This window comes from Manacus candei, unplaced genomic scaffold (genome assembly GCF_025592945.1).
Source record: "Manacus candei isolate 608988 ecotype Guabito, Panama unplaced genomic scaffold, ASM2559294v1 h1tg000052l, whole genome shotgun sequence".
Classification (NCBI taxonomy): domain Eukaryota; kingdom Metazoa; phylum Chordata; class Aves; order Passeriformes; family Pipridae; genus Manacus; species Manacus candei.
In genome coordinates, this window is record NW_026138100.1 from 4682584 (window position 1) to 4703815 (window position 21232).

Genomic DNA, 21232 nt, shown 5'->3' on the forward strand with positions numbered 1-21232 from the left:
GAAAAATGAAGCCACAACACATCTTTCATGTATTCAGTGTGTCTTATTCCACAGGCTTCCAATTACTGCTGTGTGCCCTAATTAGGCTGTGCTGTTCATAATGTGCAAATAGCTAAGGTCTGTCCAGATGTCGCACAGTCTCAGTACAAAACAGGAAAGGGGAAAGAGCACAAAAGTGCCTTTTTTTTTTCAACAGCACTTGGTTAAAATTCAGCACATTGTCTTGGAATGTTAACAGGCAAATACTATCATGTGCAGAGAATCATTCCAAATTCATATCTGTTTATGCAAATCCTATCAAGCACAAATGTTTAGATAACTAAAAGTCCTTCTAATACACCTTATTATTTTCCTCAAGTGCTCTGAACAGTAGTGATACACATGAAATAGTTGTATCCTGTTACATGCTGTAATTCTTACCATTTCATACAGTTATGCATCTGGCTCTAACAAAACATTATTACTGATTTAAGAAACATTATAGAACTGCATTATAGAAATTCTAGTGACACTGCCAGTAACTGAGGTTGTGCAAGAGCTCTTTTCATATTTTCAGTTTCTTACAACAGTTTGGGCTAAAATTTATTGCACCGATTTACTGTGCTGTACACAGGATGAATTTTTCCATGGATGATCTGTAATGTTCCCAAGGACAACACTGAGAAAAGTGCATCATTTTGCCTGCATTAAAACATCCATTGTCCTTTTATTGACCATTTCAAATACTTTTGTATTATCTAGCAGAGTTTGAGCTGTATGTCAGGAGGGTCTTCAGTTTCTCCATGAAATTCTACTTAATTTTGGCCAAATTAGATTGTTATTATCAGCTAAAAACTCAATCCAAGAAGAAAATTATTCTTGAATCTCATTCCACATCTTTTAAGAACATCTACATTCATATCGACTTTCAGCTTAGTTACTAACGCTGCCTTTTAACTTAATAGCACTATCCATTACCTGAAGATTACAGACCTTGATTCAGAGTATTGTCATATCCCTAATACTGCTTCCAAATCTCTTCTTTTCAAATCACAGTTTATATATTTTGCTCATCTGCTAGTTCAAACCAATTTTCTATCACACATGTGACCCAAACAAGAATTATAGAAAATATAATACAGAATCTTATACAATTGCATAGATATTTCCCTATACACTAGACTCTAAGAGTTACTGAGGAGAAGGGACCTTGAGAGATTCATTAGTCCAACCCGCTTAGGCCTGTGACAAGCAAAATTTTTCATATCTCCACAAGTGGAGACTCCACAACCTCTCTGGGCAGCCTGTTCCAATGCTTGACCACTCTCACAGGAAGAAAAGTTTTTTCCTATGTTTAAGTTGAATTTCCTGTGTTTGAGTTTGTGACCATTGCCTCTTGTCCTTGGGCACCACTGAGAAGAGTCTGGCTCCATCTTCTTTATGTCTACATAATATTTATATATACCTGCCTCCCATCAAGGTACTTATACACACTGATGAGATGTGTACTCAGACTTCTCTCCAGGCTCAACAGACACAGCTCCTTCTGTCTTCGATGTCCCGGTCCCTGAATCATCTTTGTGGCCCTTTGCTGGACCAACTCCAGTATATCTCTTTTTTGTACTTTGCAACATCCACTGAAGCACCTGATCATCATATTGTCTTGATTACAGCAAGTATCCATTCACAACCATCCAATTATCAACTACTATATTGAGGTATGCCTACATACACAAACATACCTAAGTATACCTGACTTCAAGTATTCTTTATTTGCTGTCAGGCAGGGAAATCTCATTTTATAGAGACAATTGACAATATATCTTGCTAAGTACACTGCCTTTCAGTTTATACCATTACAATTCAGTTTTATAGTAAACTGTACAGTCCAGTTACTACAGACCTTAATCTTTGGGGAATTTTAATCTTCACCAATTTAATTAATACATTTCCTGTGATTTCCTCCCAAATGCTTCAACTAATGTTGATCAAACCAATTGGATTTTCTTAGTCTGGAAAACCTGTTATCAAGGAAATAATATGATTATTGTGGCCCAATCAACTTTTGGTAGATCAGTGTTTTACTTTATCTCATTTTCTCTTTACCACCTAGTTTTTAATCCCTCTTTCCTTCAAAATGTGGTCTAAAGCTTAGCATACAACGGAAGACAGACTGCAGTTAACCACTCATCGTTTTTCTTTACAATTTACAGATACTGTCTTTGCCATTATATGGCACTATATATATATGTATATATATAATAAATACATTTTAAATTTAAATATATATATATACACATCAAATATTTATGCTTATATATACATACAGTAAACACACACAACATTAAATTATTTATATGGATATCTACACAGCATGTATAATCAAAATGTTTACAACTTGACAGATGATAAAAATATCAGCTTTGAAATCTCAAGAATAATATCTCTCAAATTATTTCATAATCCTAGTTTAAATACAATCAGTTGTAAGTTTTAAGTTCTAACTTCCTGTGTAAATCAGAGATGAAGTTGAGACTGACACTTAAGCCTCAGCATTAGATATGAATATTTAAAGTGCTTTACAATGCTAAGTGTTGAGAAAAATAAGGTCCCAAAAGCCTCTAATTTCTACTAATCTAATTTTTATCCCACCCACGATCTCTAAAATAGAAATAATACTGCTCTCTTGTCCTTATTGATTGTGAAGTAATTATATTAAATCAGCTAAATACTTATAGAAAATAAATAAATTTACTAAGTTTCCATAATATTTTAATAGCAATATTTAAGAGAAAGACCTTACCACATATTACACAATGATGATGAAACATGGAATAGGTGCTCATCAGTTATGTCTCTTGCATTTTATGCGAGAAAAAGAGATTTTATAAGAAATATCATGCAATCATGTAGTTAGAATTCTATCCTATACTACGCATAAACAATAAAGCTGAACTAAGAATTAAATAGCAGTTCTAACAAATTTTTCAGTCTTCATATTTTTGCTCTGAAGTTCAGTACTTTTCTGGTAAACACATAACTGAAAATGTAATTAAAAGCACCTTTCTAATTAGCAGTAAGTAATCAAGTATCTATGCATATTTTGCTTTTGTTTTACTAAAATACAGTTTCACAGCTGAGGTAATACTTTAATGTCAATGGAGAAAACACATTGTTTCCCAGGCAACATGCTGAACATGTGCCAACAGACAGCGTTTGACACTCTAAGAGAGTGTTGTGATATGTGCCATTATCAAGTTCGATGACCAAAAAAAATCTTTTCTTATTCTCCTACAAAAAAAATTCAAAAATAAAGAGGAAGGAAAGCAAAGTTTATAGAATAACCCCAACCCCAAAGACTTAAGAAAATAATTTTTTCAAAATCTCACCACTGTGAAAGCAACATAAAACCACACATAAATGTATACATATATCGTATTTACACATATTTTTAAATGTGGGTTTTATCTGGGAAATATAATATTTCTCTCGCATTTCACTGCATGCTGAAAGTTCTTTCCCCTAGGAAAAGAAATCATATTACCAGTATAAGGTTCATCATCTCCCAGGGTAAACTTTCAGGCCTGAGCCCCATTTATCCGTTCCTTTACTCAGTTAAGATGCATATACATACAAATTATACTAGAAATCAGTGCAGGCACACGTACACACTCCTTCCATCACTGAAACAATTTCTTTCAGAAATAAAACACTCAGAATTCAGAAGAGCAAAATAAAAATTTACATCAGGTTTCATGAGCCCTCTATATTGACCACTAAACCAACACAGATTATAATGAATATACCTATAGCACCCCCTGGCCTCCAGAATATAGGGAGCTGATGCAAAAATTGAGACTGTAATTCTTCCAGAGAATTCCTCCGGAACATAATGAGAATTGTCACTGTGTCACCCTTTTTGTCTCTACAGAAGAACTCTGCAAAATGACTTCTCTGGAGATTGAAGTCCATAATATGCACTCATACAAAATGTAGGGGAAAATACCCTCCAGAGACAGAGATCCTACTACGCACAGTTGACTATTCTTCCACTTCTTAATTACAGAATCACAGAACACGTTGAGTTGGAAGGGATCCATTAGGATTCTCAAGTCCAACCCTTAGCCCTGCACAGGACCATCCCCAAAAGTCACCCCATGTGCCCTAGAATATTGGCCAAATGTTTCTTGAACTCTGTCAGGCCTGGTGCTGTGACCACTTCCCTGGGGAGCCTGTTCCAGTGCCCAACCACCCTCTGGGTGAAGAATCTTTTTCTCATATCCAGCCTAAACCTCCCCTGACACAAGTTGAGGCATTTTACTTGGGTCCTGTCACTGGTCATCACAAAGAAGAGATCAGTGCCTGCTCCTCCTCTTCCCCTCACAAGGAAGTTGTAGACTGCAATGAGATTTCCCCTCAGTCTCCTCTTGTCCAGGCTGAACAGACCAAGTGATCTCAGTCACTCCTCATATGGCTTCCCACCAAGGCCCTCCACCATCTTTGTTGCCCTCCTTTGGACACTCTCTAATAGCCTGATATCTTTCTTATATTGTGGTGCCCCAAACTGCACACAATATTCAAGGTGAGGCCACACCAGTGCAGAGCAGAGCAAGACAATCCCCTCCCTCGACTGGCTGTTGATGGTTTGCCTGATGCTCCCTAGGACATGGTTGGCCCTCCTGGCTGCCAGGGCACTGCTGACTCATATTCTGCTTGCTGTCGACCAGGATCCCCAGACCCCTTTCCATGGCATTGCCTTCTAGCATTTCATTCCTCCAGTCTGTAGGAAAATCCAGGGTTGCAGAATACGGCACTTCCCCAAGTTGAACTTCATGTGGTTGATGATTGCCCAGCCTTCTAATTTGTTGAGGTCTCTCTGCAGGGCCTCCCTGCCTTTAAGGGAGTCAAGAGCTCCTCCTAGTTCTGTGTCATCTGCAAACTTGCTTAGTATCCTTTCCAGTCCTGTGTCCAAGTCACTTTTGAAGATGTTGAAGAGCACAGGGACTAAGATTGAGTCCTGCAGAACCCCCCCAGTGGCAGGTCAGCAGCCTGATGTTACCTCATTCACTATTACCCCATTATGATTTCTGTGCTTGACCCATGAGCCCATTGCTTACCTACAACATGATGTGTTTATCCAGCTGTGGATAAAAATTTTGTCCAGAAGGATCCTGTGAAAGACAGTAGTGAAAGCTTTACTGAAATCCAAAAAGATTACATCAACAGACTTCCCTTGATCAACTAGGTGATCAAGGAAATCAGGTTTGATAAGCAGGTCTTTCCTCTCATGACGCTCTGCTGGCTGCGACCAGTGACTGCGTTGTCTTTCAGGTGTTTTTAAATACTTCCTGGAACAATCTTCTCCATTACTTTTTACCAGGCACTGAAGTGAGACTGACAGGCCTGTAGTTTCCAGGGTTCTCCTTCTTGCCCTTCTTGATAATTGTGACTGCATTCGCCAGCTTCCAGTCAGCTGGAACCTCTATGGATCCCCAAGACCTCTTGAAAATCATTGAGAGACGGTTTGAGATGACATCAGCAGCTCTTTGAGGATTCTGGGATGAATCCCATCAGGCCCCATAGGGATCCAGCTGGAGCAGCAGATCCCACACAATTTCAGGGTTCACTGGGAGCTGATCATTCTCACAGTAATGGTCCTCCAGCTCAGGGCAGTGACACCCCCGTGGTCCATCATCTGCATTGAAGACAGAGGCAAAGAAAGCATTAAACACCTCTGCCTTCTCTCTGTCCCTGTTTGTGAGGTGACCGTCCTAATCCTGTAACAGGTCAGTGGTATTTCTATACTACCCAAGGTAAACAATATACTTGAAAAAATTCTTTCTATTGTCCCCCACATTTCTGGCAGCTTCAACTCCAGCTGAGGTTTGGTTGCATGAATTTTCTCCCTACAGCTGCAAACAGCATCTCTGAATTCTTCTCATGTCATTTGACTGCAGGTTCCACCACGCATACATCTTCTTTTTTTGCCTTATTTCCAAGAGGAGATTCCTGTTCAGTTAAGCAGACTTCTGCCTTGTTTTCTTGACTTCCAACATTTGGAAATTCCCTGAGCAGCCTGAAGTCTGCTCTCCTCATGTCCAGACTTGAGGTTTTGATGGCACTTTTCCTCCTGTCAACGCAGATTTTAAACTTGATCACCTTGTAGTTGCTGTAGCCCAGACAGCTACAATCACCACTTTGCTCACGAGGTTGCGATAACAACATTGGAAAAAACAAATAAGGAATCTGTGGATCCCCCCAATACACACTATTAAATATTCAGGATAATAGAAGGAAGAGTGGAACTAAAAATCAAAATGCTTTGAGAAGTTAATTCTGTTTCTGATTCATCCGCAGTGACACTACAGAAAGCATTGCTTTTTTTTTTTTCCCCCCATTAGTAAAAGATGTTGCTAAGGGTACCCAGCCAAACAAACAGGCAAGAGAAGGGGGGGGGGAACAAACAAGCAAAAATGGCTGGAAATAAAAAAAATCACAAGGTATGCAGAGGATGCTTCTATCTGAGAAGACTGACACAAAAGCTGTTTTGCAAACAACTAGAAATCTCTTAAAAGGTAGACAGCCTTTTAAAGACAACAGTAAACTGAAGACATAATGTTAAAACATTCAAGGATGTGTCTATTAACAGAACAGCTGTGCCCAGTAATACTCATACAACAAGGCTTCATGTTACTATAGCACTACCAGCATGAAAATGTCAAGAAATTTGTCAATATTCATTAACTAATGGCATATCACACTCATCTAGCACTACCCCTGCCTAAGTCAGAAATCACAATGAGGAAGGCTCCTGGGAATTCCCCAGTTGTCAGCAGAGCCAGAATTAGTGAGGGGTCAGTGGGGCATGAGTAGTAGAGAACAAGAGCTAGGCACAACCTGTGCATGTGAAAAGGATCCAAGAAAATTCACTTTCTAGTCCTGTGCTTCAGTCAGAAAATCTATCTTCTTCCTATGCACTGCTCACTTCCATAAATTATAATCTAGTACAATGAGGGGTATCCGAGCGGATTTTCTAATAGTAATCTCTGCCTTGAAAGCTAACTAGAGAATTACATCTTTTCCAATGGCTAATTATGCCCTCTTAAATATTTTCACCTTTTTTTCCAAGCTTTTGACCTTAATGTATTTTCATCTGATATCTCAAGGATATTTCTATTATGAAACTATTATTCATATACAGAAATTAATAAACCACAACCATTTATAAGGCTGATTGCCTTTCGCTAATACTAAGTCAGATGTTCTCCTGGAGTTCTCCAACAACTTAAGGGTTGGTTTAATCCACAGCACCAGACTATAGCTTTTCCAAAGCAAAATCCCCTAAAGCACATACAGTGCGTAGGTGAGGTTCCTCAGCACCAGCTGTCTTTGCTTACTGGACCTGTTGCTGTCCCACTGCACTACTTGTGCAATGTGGACCAATCACCCTGCATGTGGCCAAAACTAAACTGACCAAATTGCCCAGATTACCCTAGACCAACATCTTTTTTAACAGTGTTTTGCCCTCTGCAAACTTTGAGCAACACTTTGAAATTTCCTCACAAAACAGTTTTTATTTTGTGCCTTCACTGAAACAGAGAAGTTCCCTTGTTGAAAACAGAAGTTGTGGATGCCCCAACTCTGGCAGTGTTCTCAGCTAGGTTGGATAGGGCTTTGACTAACCTCATCTAGTGACAGGTGTTCCTGTCCACATCAGGGTGGTTGGAACTAGATAATTTTTAAGGTCTCTTCCAATCCAAAACATTCTATGAAATATTTTCTCTACTCTCAATAGTGAAACATGCTTATTCCATTTTTTCACTTTTGTATTCTTGTTATTTTCAACTTTCCAGTTGCAGCAGGCTCACTTAGAAGAAATATATAAAGCAAGCATGTGTCTCTTTTGTCAGATTTTACAAATACTTCAGGTATACCAAAACATTCAGCCTCCAGCTATCTTTACATTAAACAAGCCATTATGGAATTTTTAAAAAGTGATTCAGGTAAAAGATGATACCCTCTTCTCTACCCATAGAAGAATAATCTCAAAAAAAGCTCCTGTGTATGAGTTCAACCATCTTTACTGTTTTCCAAACTCATATGCTTTTGCAGGAAAAATTCTATTGAAAGGTGCCAGGGCAACCCTTTAATAACCTGAGTAAAACACACAGAAATCTACACTGAATGCAAATTTGAGAAACAAAGATAATTTGAATATAGCAATACTTTTCAGAGCAAAAGCTAAATAAAGTTTCAGGTCTGAAAGGAAAGATGTTGAGGGGACAGTATGGGTGTAAGAGTCTGCCCTGGTTCCAGCCAGGACAGGTTTAATTTTTGTAGTAGTCAAGAAGGGGCATGGCTAGGACCCAGAGGCTATTCTATACCACCTCATGTCATTTTCTGGGGAGGGGAAGGCCTACCTTTCATGGTCAGCATAGAATGATAGAGGGAGCTGGGTACTGCATATTGTTGGGGGATTTCCTTGTGAATCATTCATTTCCTGTACCCTCTGTCATTAGTATTGTTGCTATTATTGTGCCTTTTCTTATCTCATTGTTGTTTCCAGTAATTTGTTCTTATCTCAAACCATGATCTTCAGCTTTTGTGCCTCCAATTCTCCTCTCCATCCCTCTCCATGCCTCCACAGGGGCACATGGTTTGGAGAGTCTCAGTGGGAATACTAACTTGGGGTGTACCATTCCTAAACCAAGATAGAGCCAAGTAGTCTCTCTCCAAAACTAACTTCTTGATAAATGACATTAGCTCTGTGCTAATGGCATCTTCATTACAGAGAAGAACACTTGAATATGAACACACGTATATATACACGAATATATTCATTATAGAATGAAGCATAAGTTTTTCACAGTACTTGTTCAGACTCAAAGGAAGCAGTTGTTCTCCAAAGGAAAAAAACAAGTTACTTCAAAGGTAATTAAAAAAACTGCAGCTTTGTGATTCACTTCTTTCACTTCTTGACTTACTTTGAAGTGAGAATAAGCTGCAGAAATTGAAGGCTCTTAAATTGTACTGAATTATGCTTTTGACTTTTGTACTATCTGAAAACAATTTTGCAACCAAAACCATGAAATTAATCCAAGTTTCCTAAACTATTCAACACTGAGAAAATAGAAACTTCTCCAACATCTGAAGATTTCACTGTTCTGGCTATGCTTCTCCTCCCTGCTCAGGACAATATGTGCAAACCTTCCTGCCACTCACAAGAGCTGTGGATGTGATGGAGCTGGTAGCTGCAGGTTCTGTGGAGACCTCCCAACAATCTCTAACTTCAGCAGACCCTCTAAGTGAGAGGAGCAAGGGCTATCCATGAAGCACACATGAAGGGTGCTACCACACAGGACAGACAATGCAGTCTTGGTCAGAACTGTCACCAGCTGAGAACGTGCAGAGAACATGGAGGGACAGTGATGAGCATAGAGCCTGGACAAAAGGATACAGAGAGCAAAAAAATAAAACAGATGTCAATGAGAACGAAACAAGCAAGAGGAAAAAGAGCAGGGACTATCAGCCAGTAGAAAGCCCATCCTTCAAAGGGACCAAAGAGTTTCCTCCTGAACCACTCATGGAGTGGTAACTTAGACTTTATGTTGAAGGGAAATAGTGTGGAAACACACAACTAACAGTGCTGCAGCCTGTGGACTGCACCTTACAGCAGCACAGCTGAATTTGCCTTCCAGCCTGAGCCAAGCCAGAGCAGGTACCACACCATCTTTATAGCAAAGCTGCGAGCAGTTCAGCTCAGCCAGTCGTGAATTCTTCCTCCATTTCCCCCTGCTTTCAGGACAAGGAAGGCTCCAAGACAAGCAATATTACTTCAAGTTTTCTTCATAAGCATTTGCTTTGTTACATTCTGCAGAAAGGATGGATTTGCCAGCAGACTGCAAGAAATCCTTCACCAGGATGGAGGAGGCCCATGTGTCTTCTTTAGCCTTCACATTGCCTTATAAACCAACCCAAACACAAAGCAAAACATGACACAGACAGGGGAGGTTCCTCTACCTCATAGGCTGACACGTCTAGATCAACTAAGATAACAAAGTTGTTGTTTCAAATACATGCCATCAACAGAATGGAAAATCAACTTTCCTGTTCTGTTTACCAAGCAATAGTGAAGATTGCTGAAACCAAACAATCATGTTCTTTTATTACTATTTTATTTTAATTAAGTACTTCCAGAACAGGGTAATATCCTTCAAAGGTAGAAAACTACTTAGAGGAGTTATTTTGCTATTTCAACTTGACAGTCATTTTAGGATGAACAGAACAGCTCTGTTATGAGGATGGGAGGGAAGAAGGGATGGGGGAGAAAAGAAAGAGTGAGGAAAAACAGAAGCAAAATAAGCTTTCATCAAATAAGAAATAATGTCAATGTTCTCATTTACCAGACAGGATAAGATTCATGGCTTAATGCTCATGAGTGTCAATGACTTTTCAAGCATCTATGAACTCAGACAATGCAGAAGAGTGAAAGCACTTTGTATCAGCTCTTTATTTCACCTGTACTATTTCTTTATGTTCCCACTGACTGCTTTTTCTAACATACCAGTGTCAACAGCTCCATGAAGGTAAAAGGAACAGGCTACAAAAACTTTACCAATCAATGTATCCACAGAGTTTTCTTAATTCCAATATTATAATTCAGAAGTTATAAGAGAAATAAGAAAAAAAAAGGTGTTAGTGACTGCATTCCTAATGATTCTAGTGGTACATATCTCTTCAACAGAACAAATACTTTCTCAAGGTAGGCTGTTTTAATACTAATATGACACTGTAAATGAATACGGTGTCAAGAACTGTAGCTTTCGTAATGTGAGTCATTCTCCAGAGCCATAAACTGTGGGGAGAAATGCAAAAGACTGAAAAATGAGGACTGGGAAGAAGAGAAGCCAAAAAAGGAAACTGCATGAGAGATGTGGGATGTGTAGACAAGGTAAGGAAACAATATAAAAAGAAGAATGAGTGATAAGAAAGCAAAACTCAAGATAAAAGTGGTCATAAAAAAAGAAAGCAGCAGAAACTAGGGCCTAAATCCAGAAAAGCTCTTATGTTCTTAATTTCAAGTATGTTACTAAATATATGAAGCACACTAGAAATAAAGTTAGTGATATATGTTGAAAGACAGAAATTTACAATCAAGGAAAGAAAAGTAAAAAATCAAAGAGCAATAATATCCAAAGAAAGAAGAAAAGAGTTTGGCAGAAGACTACAGTGAAACTAAACACAGGATGTGAGCCATCCTTTTCATAGGGTGCTTTCTTCTGGGTTTTCAGTGTTAAAGAATCTGTGGATACCTTAAAAATCATACAAAGTAATTTCTAAAATCAAAATGTGCTAGAACCAACTTAGGGAAATTACACATAATTTGATAAAAGAAGAGATAATAATTTAACAAAAAAAGTTTACAATCATGGAGATGCAACTGATTAACAATTTGACTGCAACAAGTTGTAAATGTTTGAAGTTCAAATCATATATATATATATATATATGATTTCTCATTTTAAAGGGGCAGTTTCACAGGTATGAAAGCAACAAGAATTAAAATCAATTGAGAGCAAACATTTGCCTAGAGAGTATGAAAGGTAATTGAAAAAATTTTAAGCATACTTTACTGGCTCCTGGCAAAAATGTAAGTTATTATTTGAAGCAGATCTTCAAAAAAAATCTCAAGTTGCTGCTTTAATGAGCACAATAAAAGACAAAATATAACTCTGACAGACTGAATGTAAAAATGCAATAAGCCAAGCCAAAAAAAAAAAAAAAGGTTTGAGAAGTAACTTGCAAGGGTTTGGTTTTTTTTTATGTTAGGGTACTAAGGGTGAGGGCCAACCATGATGAGTTGGAAAAGGATTTCACAATATAAAGGATGGGAAGAAATAGCAGCTGGGACTCAATAAAGATTTGAAGATTGAAGAGTATATTAAACAAATTATGGCTAAAATTTTGACTCACTTAGACCAAAAAAAACCCCAAAACAAACAAACAAAAAAAACCCCCACAAATATGAGAGGAAAGCTGAATAGTCCTTATAAATACCTTAGGCATAAACATCAAGACCTAAAAGCTATTTAAGACAAAGAAAGAAAGTTAGCACTGCAAATAAATTTACTATGGAAATTACAAGCTTCTCATCTGACAGAGCAGTGAAGCTCTAGATCAGCCTGTTCATGAGAGGAAAAACAGCCTAACTGGGCTTTGAGATAAATGTGGATAAGCACCGTGAACAAATTACATGATCTGGTTGCTATGACAGCTCAGTACTGGGTTAGCCATCCAACCTAGACTGGATTCAACAAATGAGACTATTGCAAAAACTTACCAGAATGAATCAGATACACTATGGGTTGTGTCTTTGCAGAAGCAAGTCCTGATGCATTATCTATGCAGAAATAAGTTTCTGCTTAATTCAAAATGTTTCTGCTTCTCTTTAGATCAAGAGAGGTGAACTGCTTTGTGTGCAAGAAGTCCTGAAGTCACACACACTAGACTTCAATCACTAGAGACATATTTAGATTGAAAGGGGTTTTCTTGAGAGAAAGAACATTCCACTTATATCCAAAATGTGTTTTTCCCTCTGATTATGTTTCTATAACAGCAGACGTGGCTCTCAAGCCTGAAAGTCCAGCCTTTAGAAAGTTATTTCTCTTGTCAGAGCAGATACAGTGCTGAGACAAATTAGTGACTGGTTAGTGAGCCAGACCAGGGAAGGAAATTGATTAATAAAAATAATCTGTATCTATGTTATCGGCTTTGTACACAGCAGTACTGAGGTTTTATTGGCCTGGTTTGCAGAGCAGCTGGGATGTACGAAAACCAAATTCCTTTTGGGGTAAACTGAAATCCCTGCTCCAAAAGTGTGCCAAACACAAACTGACTCCCCACAGGGATGTTAGGCTCTGAACATAAGACTGGTTCTTTGGGCACTCTCAAGCTATGTGTCTGGCATTATATGCCAACTAGAACAACAGGTCCTCACTGTCCCACCACAGACATTTACAGGGATGGACGCCAATGTCTGGAAATCCACCAGGAAGACCATGCCAGGAGATCAATGCATAACAGGCATGGTCCTACCCCACTCCTGATATCCAAAGGGGAGGACTTAAACAAACCCAGTATTTAGCAGAATCAGAAGACACACTATTTTACATTGGTAGCAGGTTGGGTTGGAAGGTTGGCTAACACCAGCACATCTGATATGGGCTCAATTCATAACATATACATTTACCCAGCACAAAAATTTTACCTTGAACATAATGAGATGTACAATGTTTTGTCTGGTTTTCAATCCTTTAAGTTATCAAAGATCAAATTTGCCAAACAGTTTGTCTTACTAACCTTAGTGTAATCCCTGAAGGGGGAAAAAATTAGTTGCTTTTGTCTATTGCTTGTTTAAAAGAGAAAAAATATCATAATTGACTCAACATCTAATTCATGAAGTTTCTTGAGTCTCTCTTGACTCAGTTTTCTCTGGATTTTTCTGTTTCATTTTTAAAGGCATTTCTACAAGTACGTCCTTCACGTTGCTAGGTTTCAAGAGAAAAGAAATAAAGGAAGAAAACAAATCAATATTTTTTTAAAAGACAGGTTTTTGTCAAAAGTGCAAAAGGAACTATGGAAGTAATCTTCTGCTACATATGTGTCAACCTTCCTTTTTCTCTAAATTTATTTTTCCATTGTTTGTGATGGACACTGTGCATACAAAACTGTGCCAGTGAGCATGAGTAATGTGGTGGGTTCACCTTGGCTGAACGCCTGGTGCCCACCCAGCCGCTCTCCCAGCAGTGCCCTTCCCAGAGGGCACTCTCTCACAAGGGAGAGAGTAAGGTGGGAAAAGAAAACACCACAAAATGTGGGTTGCGATAAGGCAGTTTATATTTATGCAAAAAGAAAACAAAAGCAGCATCCATGTGCACAAAGCAGAAGCTCGCAGTTAAATCTCTACTTTCCATAAGCAGCGATGGTCGGCCACTTCCCTGAGAGGCAGGGCTCCAGCACACACAATGGTGGTCAGCAGGCAGCCACCAGAGATAATGAGTGCCTCCAGTCCTGCTCCTTGCCTCAGCTTTCATATCTGGGTTGATGTCGTATGGTATGGAATATCCCCTTGGTCAGTGTGGGTCAGCTGGCCTACTTGTGTCCCCTCTCAGGATCTCGCCCTCGATTGAAAAATGAATGTTACAGTGCTGTGCTCAGCAGTAGCCAAAACATAGGTGTGTTATCAACACTCCTCTAGCTACCAATGCAGAGCACGGCATTGTGAGGGTTGCCATGGGGAAATAAGTTCTGGCTCAGCCAGACCCACCACAAGTAAACACTTTATTACGAGAAAGACTATCAAATAAAAAATTAGCTTTTAATGAAATAATCATGAGCTCACTCGATTCATATGACAAGATCTGATTTAATTTCATTTTCCAATGCCCTCCAGCTTTAGTCTGTGCATGTATATGTATGAGCAACCAGGCATTAGCATGTCTTATCTCCAACATTCTGTCAGGACAGGAAAGATGTGATAGCAGGAGAGGGCCAACTTCCTGCTCACCAGTCCCATCTCCCTCCTCAACACACTTTCTGGAAAGGGTTCAAAGGGCTGGCTGTGCATGTGTGACCAAAATGGTGGGAAAAATCTAGTTTACTTAAGAGGCTGCATGAGGTTAGGTATAAAGGAAAGCACATTGGGCCCCCTTGCTCTCTTTTTTCTCTCTTTATCTTTCATTCTCATTGTTTACCCCAGGTCCGGACCATTCACACAGCAGACCAACAGGGAATCTAAGGACTGATGATATTCTTTGTTCTCTCTCTCCCTTTTCTGTCTATTTTTCTCCTCCCTTGCTTTGCCTGGGCAAAGCATGGTTTTCACACTGTACTCTACCTACTGAAGTAGATCGTGGGAGTGGGGAGCTTGTGGAAGTGTTTCGTGGCTTGTGAACCAGCACCCTTGAGAAGTTTGTTGTGGAATGAGAACTTACTGCCATGTACTGTACAAAATCCAAGAGCTTGTTAGCCACCATTTTTTAGAAAGAATTCAAGGGTTTGTTAGCCAACTGTCTAAACAGCGGGCTGGTTGCCAGAGTTAAGGCAACTAACTCTGGCACAAGAGTTTCCTGACTCGTGGTCTGGCATCTTCACAGATATTCACAGAATGCTCTGAGTTGGAAGGGACCCACAAAGATCATCAAGCCCAACTCTTAAGTGAATGGCCTGTATGGAGATTGAACCCACAACCTTGGCATGATTAGCACCATGCTCTAACCAACTGAGCCAACCCACTCCCCCAACTGGTCATTGTTCAGCCTTGTGAGAATTTACAACAAACACTGCACCCCTACCAATGGGTCATGGCACCAGTACACCAACATATACAGAAACATCATCAGAAGGCGGTCATGTTTGTTGCAAAGCAACTGCTCAAGTGGATATTGCAACACATATGACAAATTAGGACAAGAAACAAACCCACGAGATATGTGCCCAGTTTAAATTACAATAAGTGTAGGTTGACAGAACAATCAGACTGGCTGGGACAGTGTCACTTCTTTCTCTTGTGCCATCGGCCTTCTAATGAGCACATGAAATTAAGAGTTCAGGGTTGCTTTCATATCCGAAGGTGTCCAAGCAAGATATCAATGCCTGTACAGAAAGCACCCTCCAGATAAAGACAGAGAAGATAATACAAGCAGAAATTGAATGATTTCTTGGGATAGTGGGGATACAGCTTGGCAACAGTTGTGGATAGATTTGCCTACCAGCCTCAGCACAGTCTGAGATTAATGGTATTTTGGAATGAATAAGCAGGTTGTTGATTTATAACAATATAGCAACATGAACCCACAAATACCATTCAGGTCCATCACCTCAAAATTGGGGATGCCAATAAAATGAGACCCAGCTATGAAATGCGTCCCACTGTATAACTGCAAAACAAAATCTCAATGACCTTATTTGTGAAAGCAGAACCAGTTTATCTCCACTTGAAGAATACAGGAGGCAAAACTATAGGCAGTTACACTTAAGTTACCCACCAAGCTCCAGAGAACAAATAAAATCTAAGGAAGATTTAGTTTTCTGTTTGTTTGGATTTCAAACCAAGTGCTTTGAAAAAATTCTGATCTGACCAATTTTGGCTTTATGGTGTTTATGTTTAGCTGCCATAGACGATATAAGGACTGAATAGACAGTTACAACAGTCCCCAAGCTAATTTAGCAAATCTAACCCGTAACTGCTGTGCTATTGAAAGCCATAAAAACTGTCAGCGAAAGCTATTTAGAACTGAATAGATACAAAACTAGTAGTTCTATATAGAATTGTAATTAGACTCTTAAAAACAAAATATTTGAAACGTATCTACATAATTCCAGCCTTGTTTCATTGCAGATTATTCTCCTTTAACTATTCCATTTCTTAAAATAACCAAACACAAATTATATTTTTAGTACCTATAGAACTTTGCACTAAAACTATTGTTTCTATCTGCACATTAATAAAAATATAGAAAAATGCCACAAAAAATATTTTCAAGATCAAATATTACTTACACTTTAAAAAATATGCAAGTTTTATCATTTAGATTTTAGACCGTACTTCAGTGGTGAACTGACAATATTCTGGTTTTTTGTCTGCAGTAAGTAATTGTCTTGTTCAGGAAAAGATACTGTGTCTAAATTCCAATTACACTATTGAGCCAGAAATGGAAAAAGCCATCTGAGTCCTTGCTACCAAACCTTCAACTCCTGCAGCCAACTCCCTGAGATTGTTGTAAATAGGGACATGTCCTAGCCTACCCCTCTATTGGAAGACTGAATCCATCTACATTTCCAGCTCCAGTCTGAATTTATTAACGGTCACACCTGTTTAGTTTTATGTTGGCAATAACTTTCAGGACAAGTGTTCAAGTCTCATAAAGATAAACAAAATTTAAGCAAAACCATCACCTATACCATTATGGAAGAAAAAGATTTTAAATAATCTTTTTGAAACACAAGTTAAGTTATTAGCTTTTGCCATTTTTATTTAAAATTATATCCATATGATAGTGTGAAAGATATTAAATGAAAACTCTACACTTTTCCTGTGCATTTTATGCTGTTATATATATATATATATATATAAAAATTTTAAAATTCTATTTTCTCTTTTCACTACTTTTGTACTTTCATTTCCTACTAAATGATCTCATGTTTCCTTACCACTCATCAGGCCTCAAGAGTACAACTCCACATACTGTGTATGAGACTGGGGCTTAATGCTTTTCTGTAGCCTCTCAAGTTTGCTCCCAGGGGGTTTACTTCTTCCTTCCTTCCATAAACTCTGGCATGGCCTGTGCAAGCTCCTGCACTGCTTCCTCAGCTTCTGGAGATTCCACAGTGAGATTCAAGTAGAGCAGCAAGACGTGCAGAAACTCAGTCCACATTGGCTCTGTCTCGTCACTTTCTACTTACACTTCTCCCACAGTACTTCCATTAATGTTATTCTTAATTTTCTCATTCTCTTTCCCCCAGTGTCTCCCCCTACCACTGTGCTACACTGTGGTGCCTCAGGAAGCAGCAGAAAAAAGACATGGGATTAGAGACTGCTGCCAGAAGTAACTTCGAGTAGCTGAGAGAAAGAGGTGAAAGAAGTCCTACACACAGCCCACTATCGCTTGCTCGGAGGTGACATTTCAGGTGGCATGTATTAGGCAATGCCAGCAAGACAAGCACGGCCATCGCTCCAAACAAATGGTTAATAACTGAACTGAGGCAGCAAAATGACAAGGTCTAAAATACAAGAGTGGAAGTCTAAGATTAAAGTCTACACATGACTTCCAATTTCCCCCTAAAGTAGCGGTGCTGTCTACCACTCCAAATGGTGGCGGGGAAACTCTCAGAGACTAACAGGATTGCTGTGGCTGGGAAAGACCTCAGGGCCCCCATCATCTAGTACAATCCTCTGCTCAAGCAGGGTCACCCACAGCAGGTTACTCAGAGTCATAGCTGTGTCCAGTTGAGTTCTGAAAATCTCCGACAACGGACACTCCACAACCTCTCTGGAAACCTGCACCACTGGTTGACTGTCCTCACAGTAAAGCTTTTTACTGAATGTATTCCCTCTTTTTATTATGTTATGTTCTTTTTCAGAAACAAAGATGACAGATGAGCATGAATGAAGCAAATAAGCCAGTAGACAAAACAAAACAAAACCATACAACCATGCAAAGAAGAGACAGAAGTGATAAAACAGATCCTCTAATTTTAGTCATTGTATTTTACCAAGTGCAATTCTCTGGTTACTACAGAAATTGGCACAATTCTTAAGCTGGAGACTTGTGTTCACAAGTCCAAGCATTAAGTTGTGGGAAGCAACAGGGAATCCAGCTCTGAGATGCAGTCTCAAAATTCCCATTATGTGTGCAACAGTACTGTGTAAACTCATGAAGCAAAGGCAAATAGGCCACACTGGGTTAGTAATGGGATTATAATCTAATGAACAAACTTCTTTTTTTTTAAATCAGTATAAACAACCTTCAGTTTTGCACTTGCTTCACTTTATCATCAAAACCAACCACGCAAACCTTTAAACAAAAGTTCTGAAAGACTGGCTCATAAGTTTCATCCAGTTTGCACAAGGATTGCTTTTTCTAATTGTTTTCTGTTTCTGAGTCAGATATTTACACATAGATTCTGTTGCGCTTCTGACACTGCAGCAATTCAACAAACACAGAATTTGGGACTTCTCTTTTTCAGCACCAGTGCTGATGGGAGGAACTGTGCCAAACACCTAACATGCCCTTTGGTAACCATTAAGTAAAACTTCTCTGTTCAAAAGTAATGTGGGGCAGGGGGGAAAGAGAAGAAAGATTTCCAACAGTCCTTCATTTAATGCCTGGTCATTAGGATATAGATCAGCAACACAAAGAAAATAAAGAAATGTGCAGTAATGGCCTCGGCACCTTAAAGTGATGTGATATGGGGTCCAGGTTATAGGTCATGAAAGGAAATCAGAAGATTCCAGCTTATTTCATTACACCTTTTTTCCAAGGCATATCACTTAAGGACACAAATTTAAAATAAGCTTAGAAATACTTAAAAGATAACTCCAAAATGTAAAATGAGACTCCAAAGGAAGCACACGTAGTTTATAAGAATGAAAAATAAAAACAAATAAAATAAAAACAAAAGCCAAACCCCCACAATTAAACAGAAATTAAGTAAAACATACCTATTTCCTACTATGGGGGAAAATGATTTCTGAAAAATCATTTTTATCCAATTAAAAAAATATATAGTTAAATTAGACAAAACCATTACTCAGTAGTAATTACCAGGTAAATTTTAACAACTGAGTTCTGAGCCTGTGTTAAAAAATAGATAAGACTCTTACTTTGTACCAGGAAGCACCCCTACAATACAATTATAAATCTCACTAAATACATTATTTCAACATCATATGCTCTAAGTATTGCTCAGCACCAGCTGAGATCAAAATACAGTATTTCCCTTCATTCATACCAGAAAAATGATACACTGCCTTCGGTACATGACTGCCCTTTAATTGAAAGAAGTCCTTTCCCCATTATGTCTCAGTCAATTGGTAAAAGCATCAGCTTGTGAGTGCAGATAATCTTGTTTACTATTTTCCTTCTACCTAAATGATCACTTTTGACTAAGGAGCTGGGGGAGGAGGAGGGGGTCATATCATTCTTTCTCAACGGCAGCACAGGATTTTTGGCACTGTCTATAGCACATGTTAAATAAAGTACTACTACACCTGAAATATTCACCTTAAAACATACTTTAATCAACACTTGCAATGCCTTTGGTCTGTTTTCTGTCACTTTTTTAGGCTTCTTAACGACACTGCAGGACACAGGAAAAAGGGAACATAGTAAGAAAGTAACATTTGAAAGAGGAAAAAATAAATCCAAACCAAAACACCTAACTTCTAAGCATTTCCACAGGTATTCCTAGGTGTGCCCAGCAAAGGTTCAGGGTAAAAGCAGCATTTAAAATTGAGTGTGAGGGACAGAAACTGCAAAAACCAAGAGGTTTTTTCTGACTTACATTGCTCCCAGCAGGCTGTTGCCATTCCCTCTGCGGGGCTCTCACTGGCCAGGGGGATCACATGACACCGGGAACCAAAATAGAAAAGTCTTGGGAGCAAGGAAGCTGAACCAGAAACACATTTACCAGAAAAGACATATTGCAGGCACAATAACACACCCTTCGGAGCAAAAGGTGATAAACTTAGATGGGAACCTAGGCTGTGCTGAAAAATGGATAATGCCTTGAACTTTGCAATCCGGCATCAGCTACCCTTTCAATACATGGGAAGTGTTCTCTGCCATAAATCTCAGCCCATGTCTGTACATAACTAAACCTGTTAACTGCTCTAGTAAATCTCAATAAATTACCAGACCTTAAAAGAATATAAGATCTATGAAATTTAAAAATAAATCTAACGCAGTTTAAAAATAAACTCCCACCATTGGAACCACTTTCATTTTCAGGCTAAGGTTTCTAGTAGTTTGTTTGTAGAGAGGAAGCAATTTTTTTAAAAGCATATGCTCTTAAGATAATTGGGCAAGCTGTAAACATATTTTGAAGATTGCTTTCAATTTTATCATAAGTAAAAAATATGGTTGCATACTTTGTAAAACATGCACCATAAAACTGCAGTTATAAAAAGAGAGAAGTGTAAAGAATCTGAAGGAAAAGCTGAACAGATGAGTTAGTGACCAAATGCAAGTTCTGTTTGACAATAAAATATAGTCTGATTTTAAGGTTTCTGTTTAGTTATCCCTCTTAGAAGAGCAGTTCTTCCTGTTTTGTAAAGCTTATAGAAAAGAGGTTCCAGTAAAATCTCGTTTTTAGGATTACAGGAGATACATGTTACTTTTTGTAACAGTTAATTTTTTCACCATTTACTGGTTCATTGGAAATTAGATTATTACCATTTTATGTTCTATAAAATTTCAAGCATTTTCCTGTTTCTAGTGAATGTCAGGACAGTTATTGTAGAAAGAGAGTTTACCGAAAAATGCAAACATCAGTAGAGAAACTGTGACCAAGGAAAAGAGAAATATGCTGCATATTTTAACAGGACAAGGACAGGAAACAATTTCTTGTTATAATCCTTAAATGCAATCACCCTCACCTTGCAGTCATAAGGTAAAAATATTCAAAATCCCACCCTTTCAATGCAAATGGCTCACAAGGACTTCTGGATAAACACAGGAGTAGAGACTCCAAT

General features: G+C 38.6%; 1 protein-coding gene across 1 annotated transcript in view; it reads right to left on the reverse strand.

The window, feature by feature from the left end:
* ESR1 (estrogen receptor 1) overlaps positions 1-20906 on the reverse strand; it is a 153992-nt gene extending 133086 nt beyond the window's left edge. Inside the window, 1 exon segment of the mRNA XM_051801657.1 lies at positions 20044-20906. Coding sequence (XP_051657617.1) covers positions 20044-20068 — 25 coding nt within the window. The 5' untranslated portion in view covers positions 20069-20906.
* Positions 20907-21232: the final 326 nt, after the last annotated feature.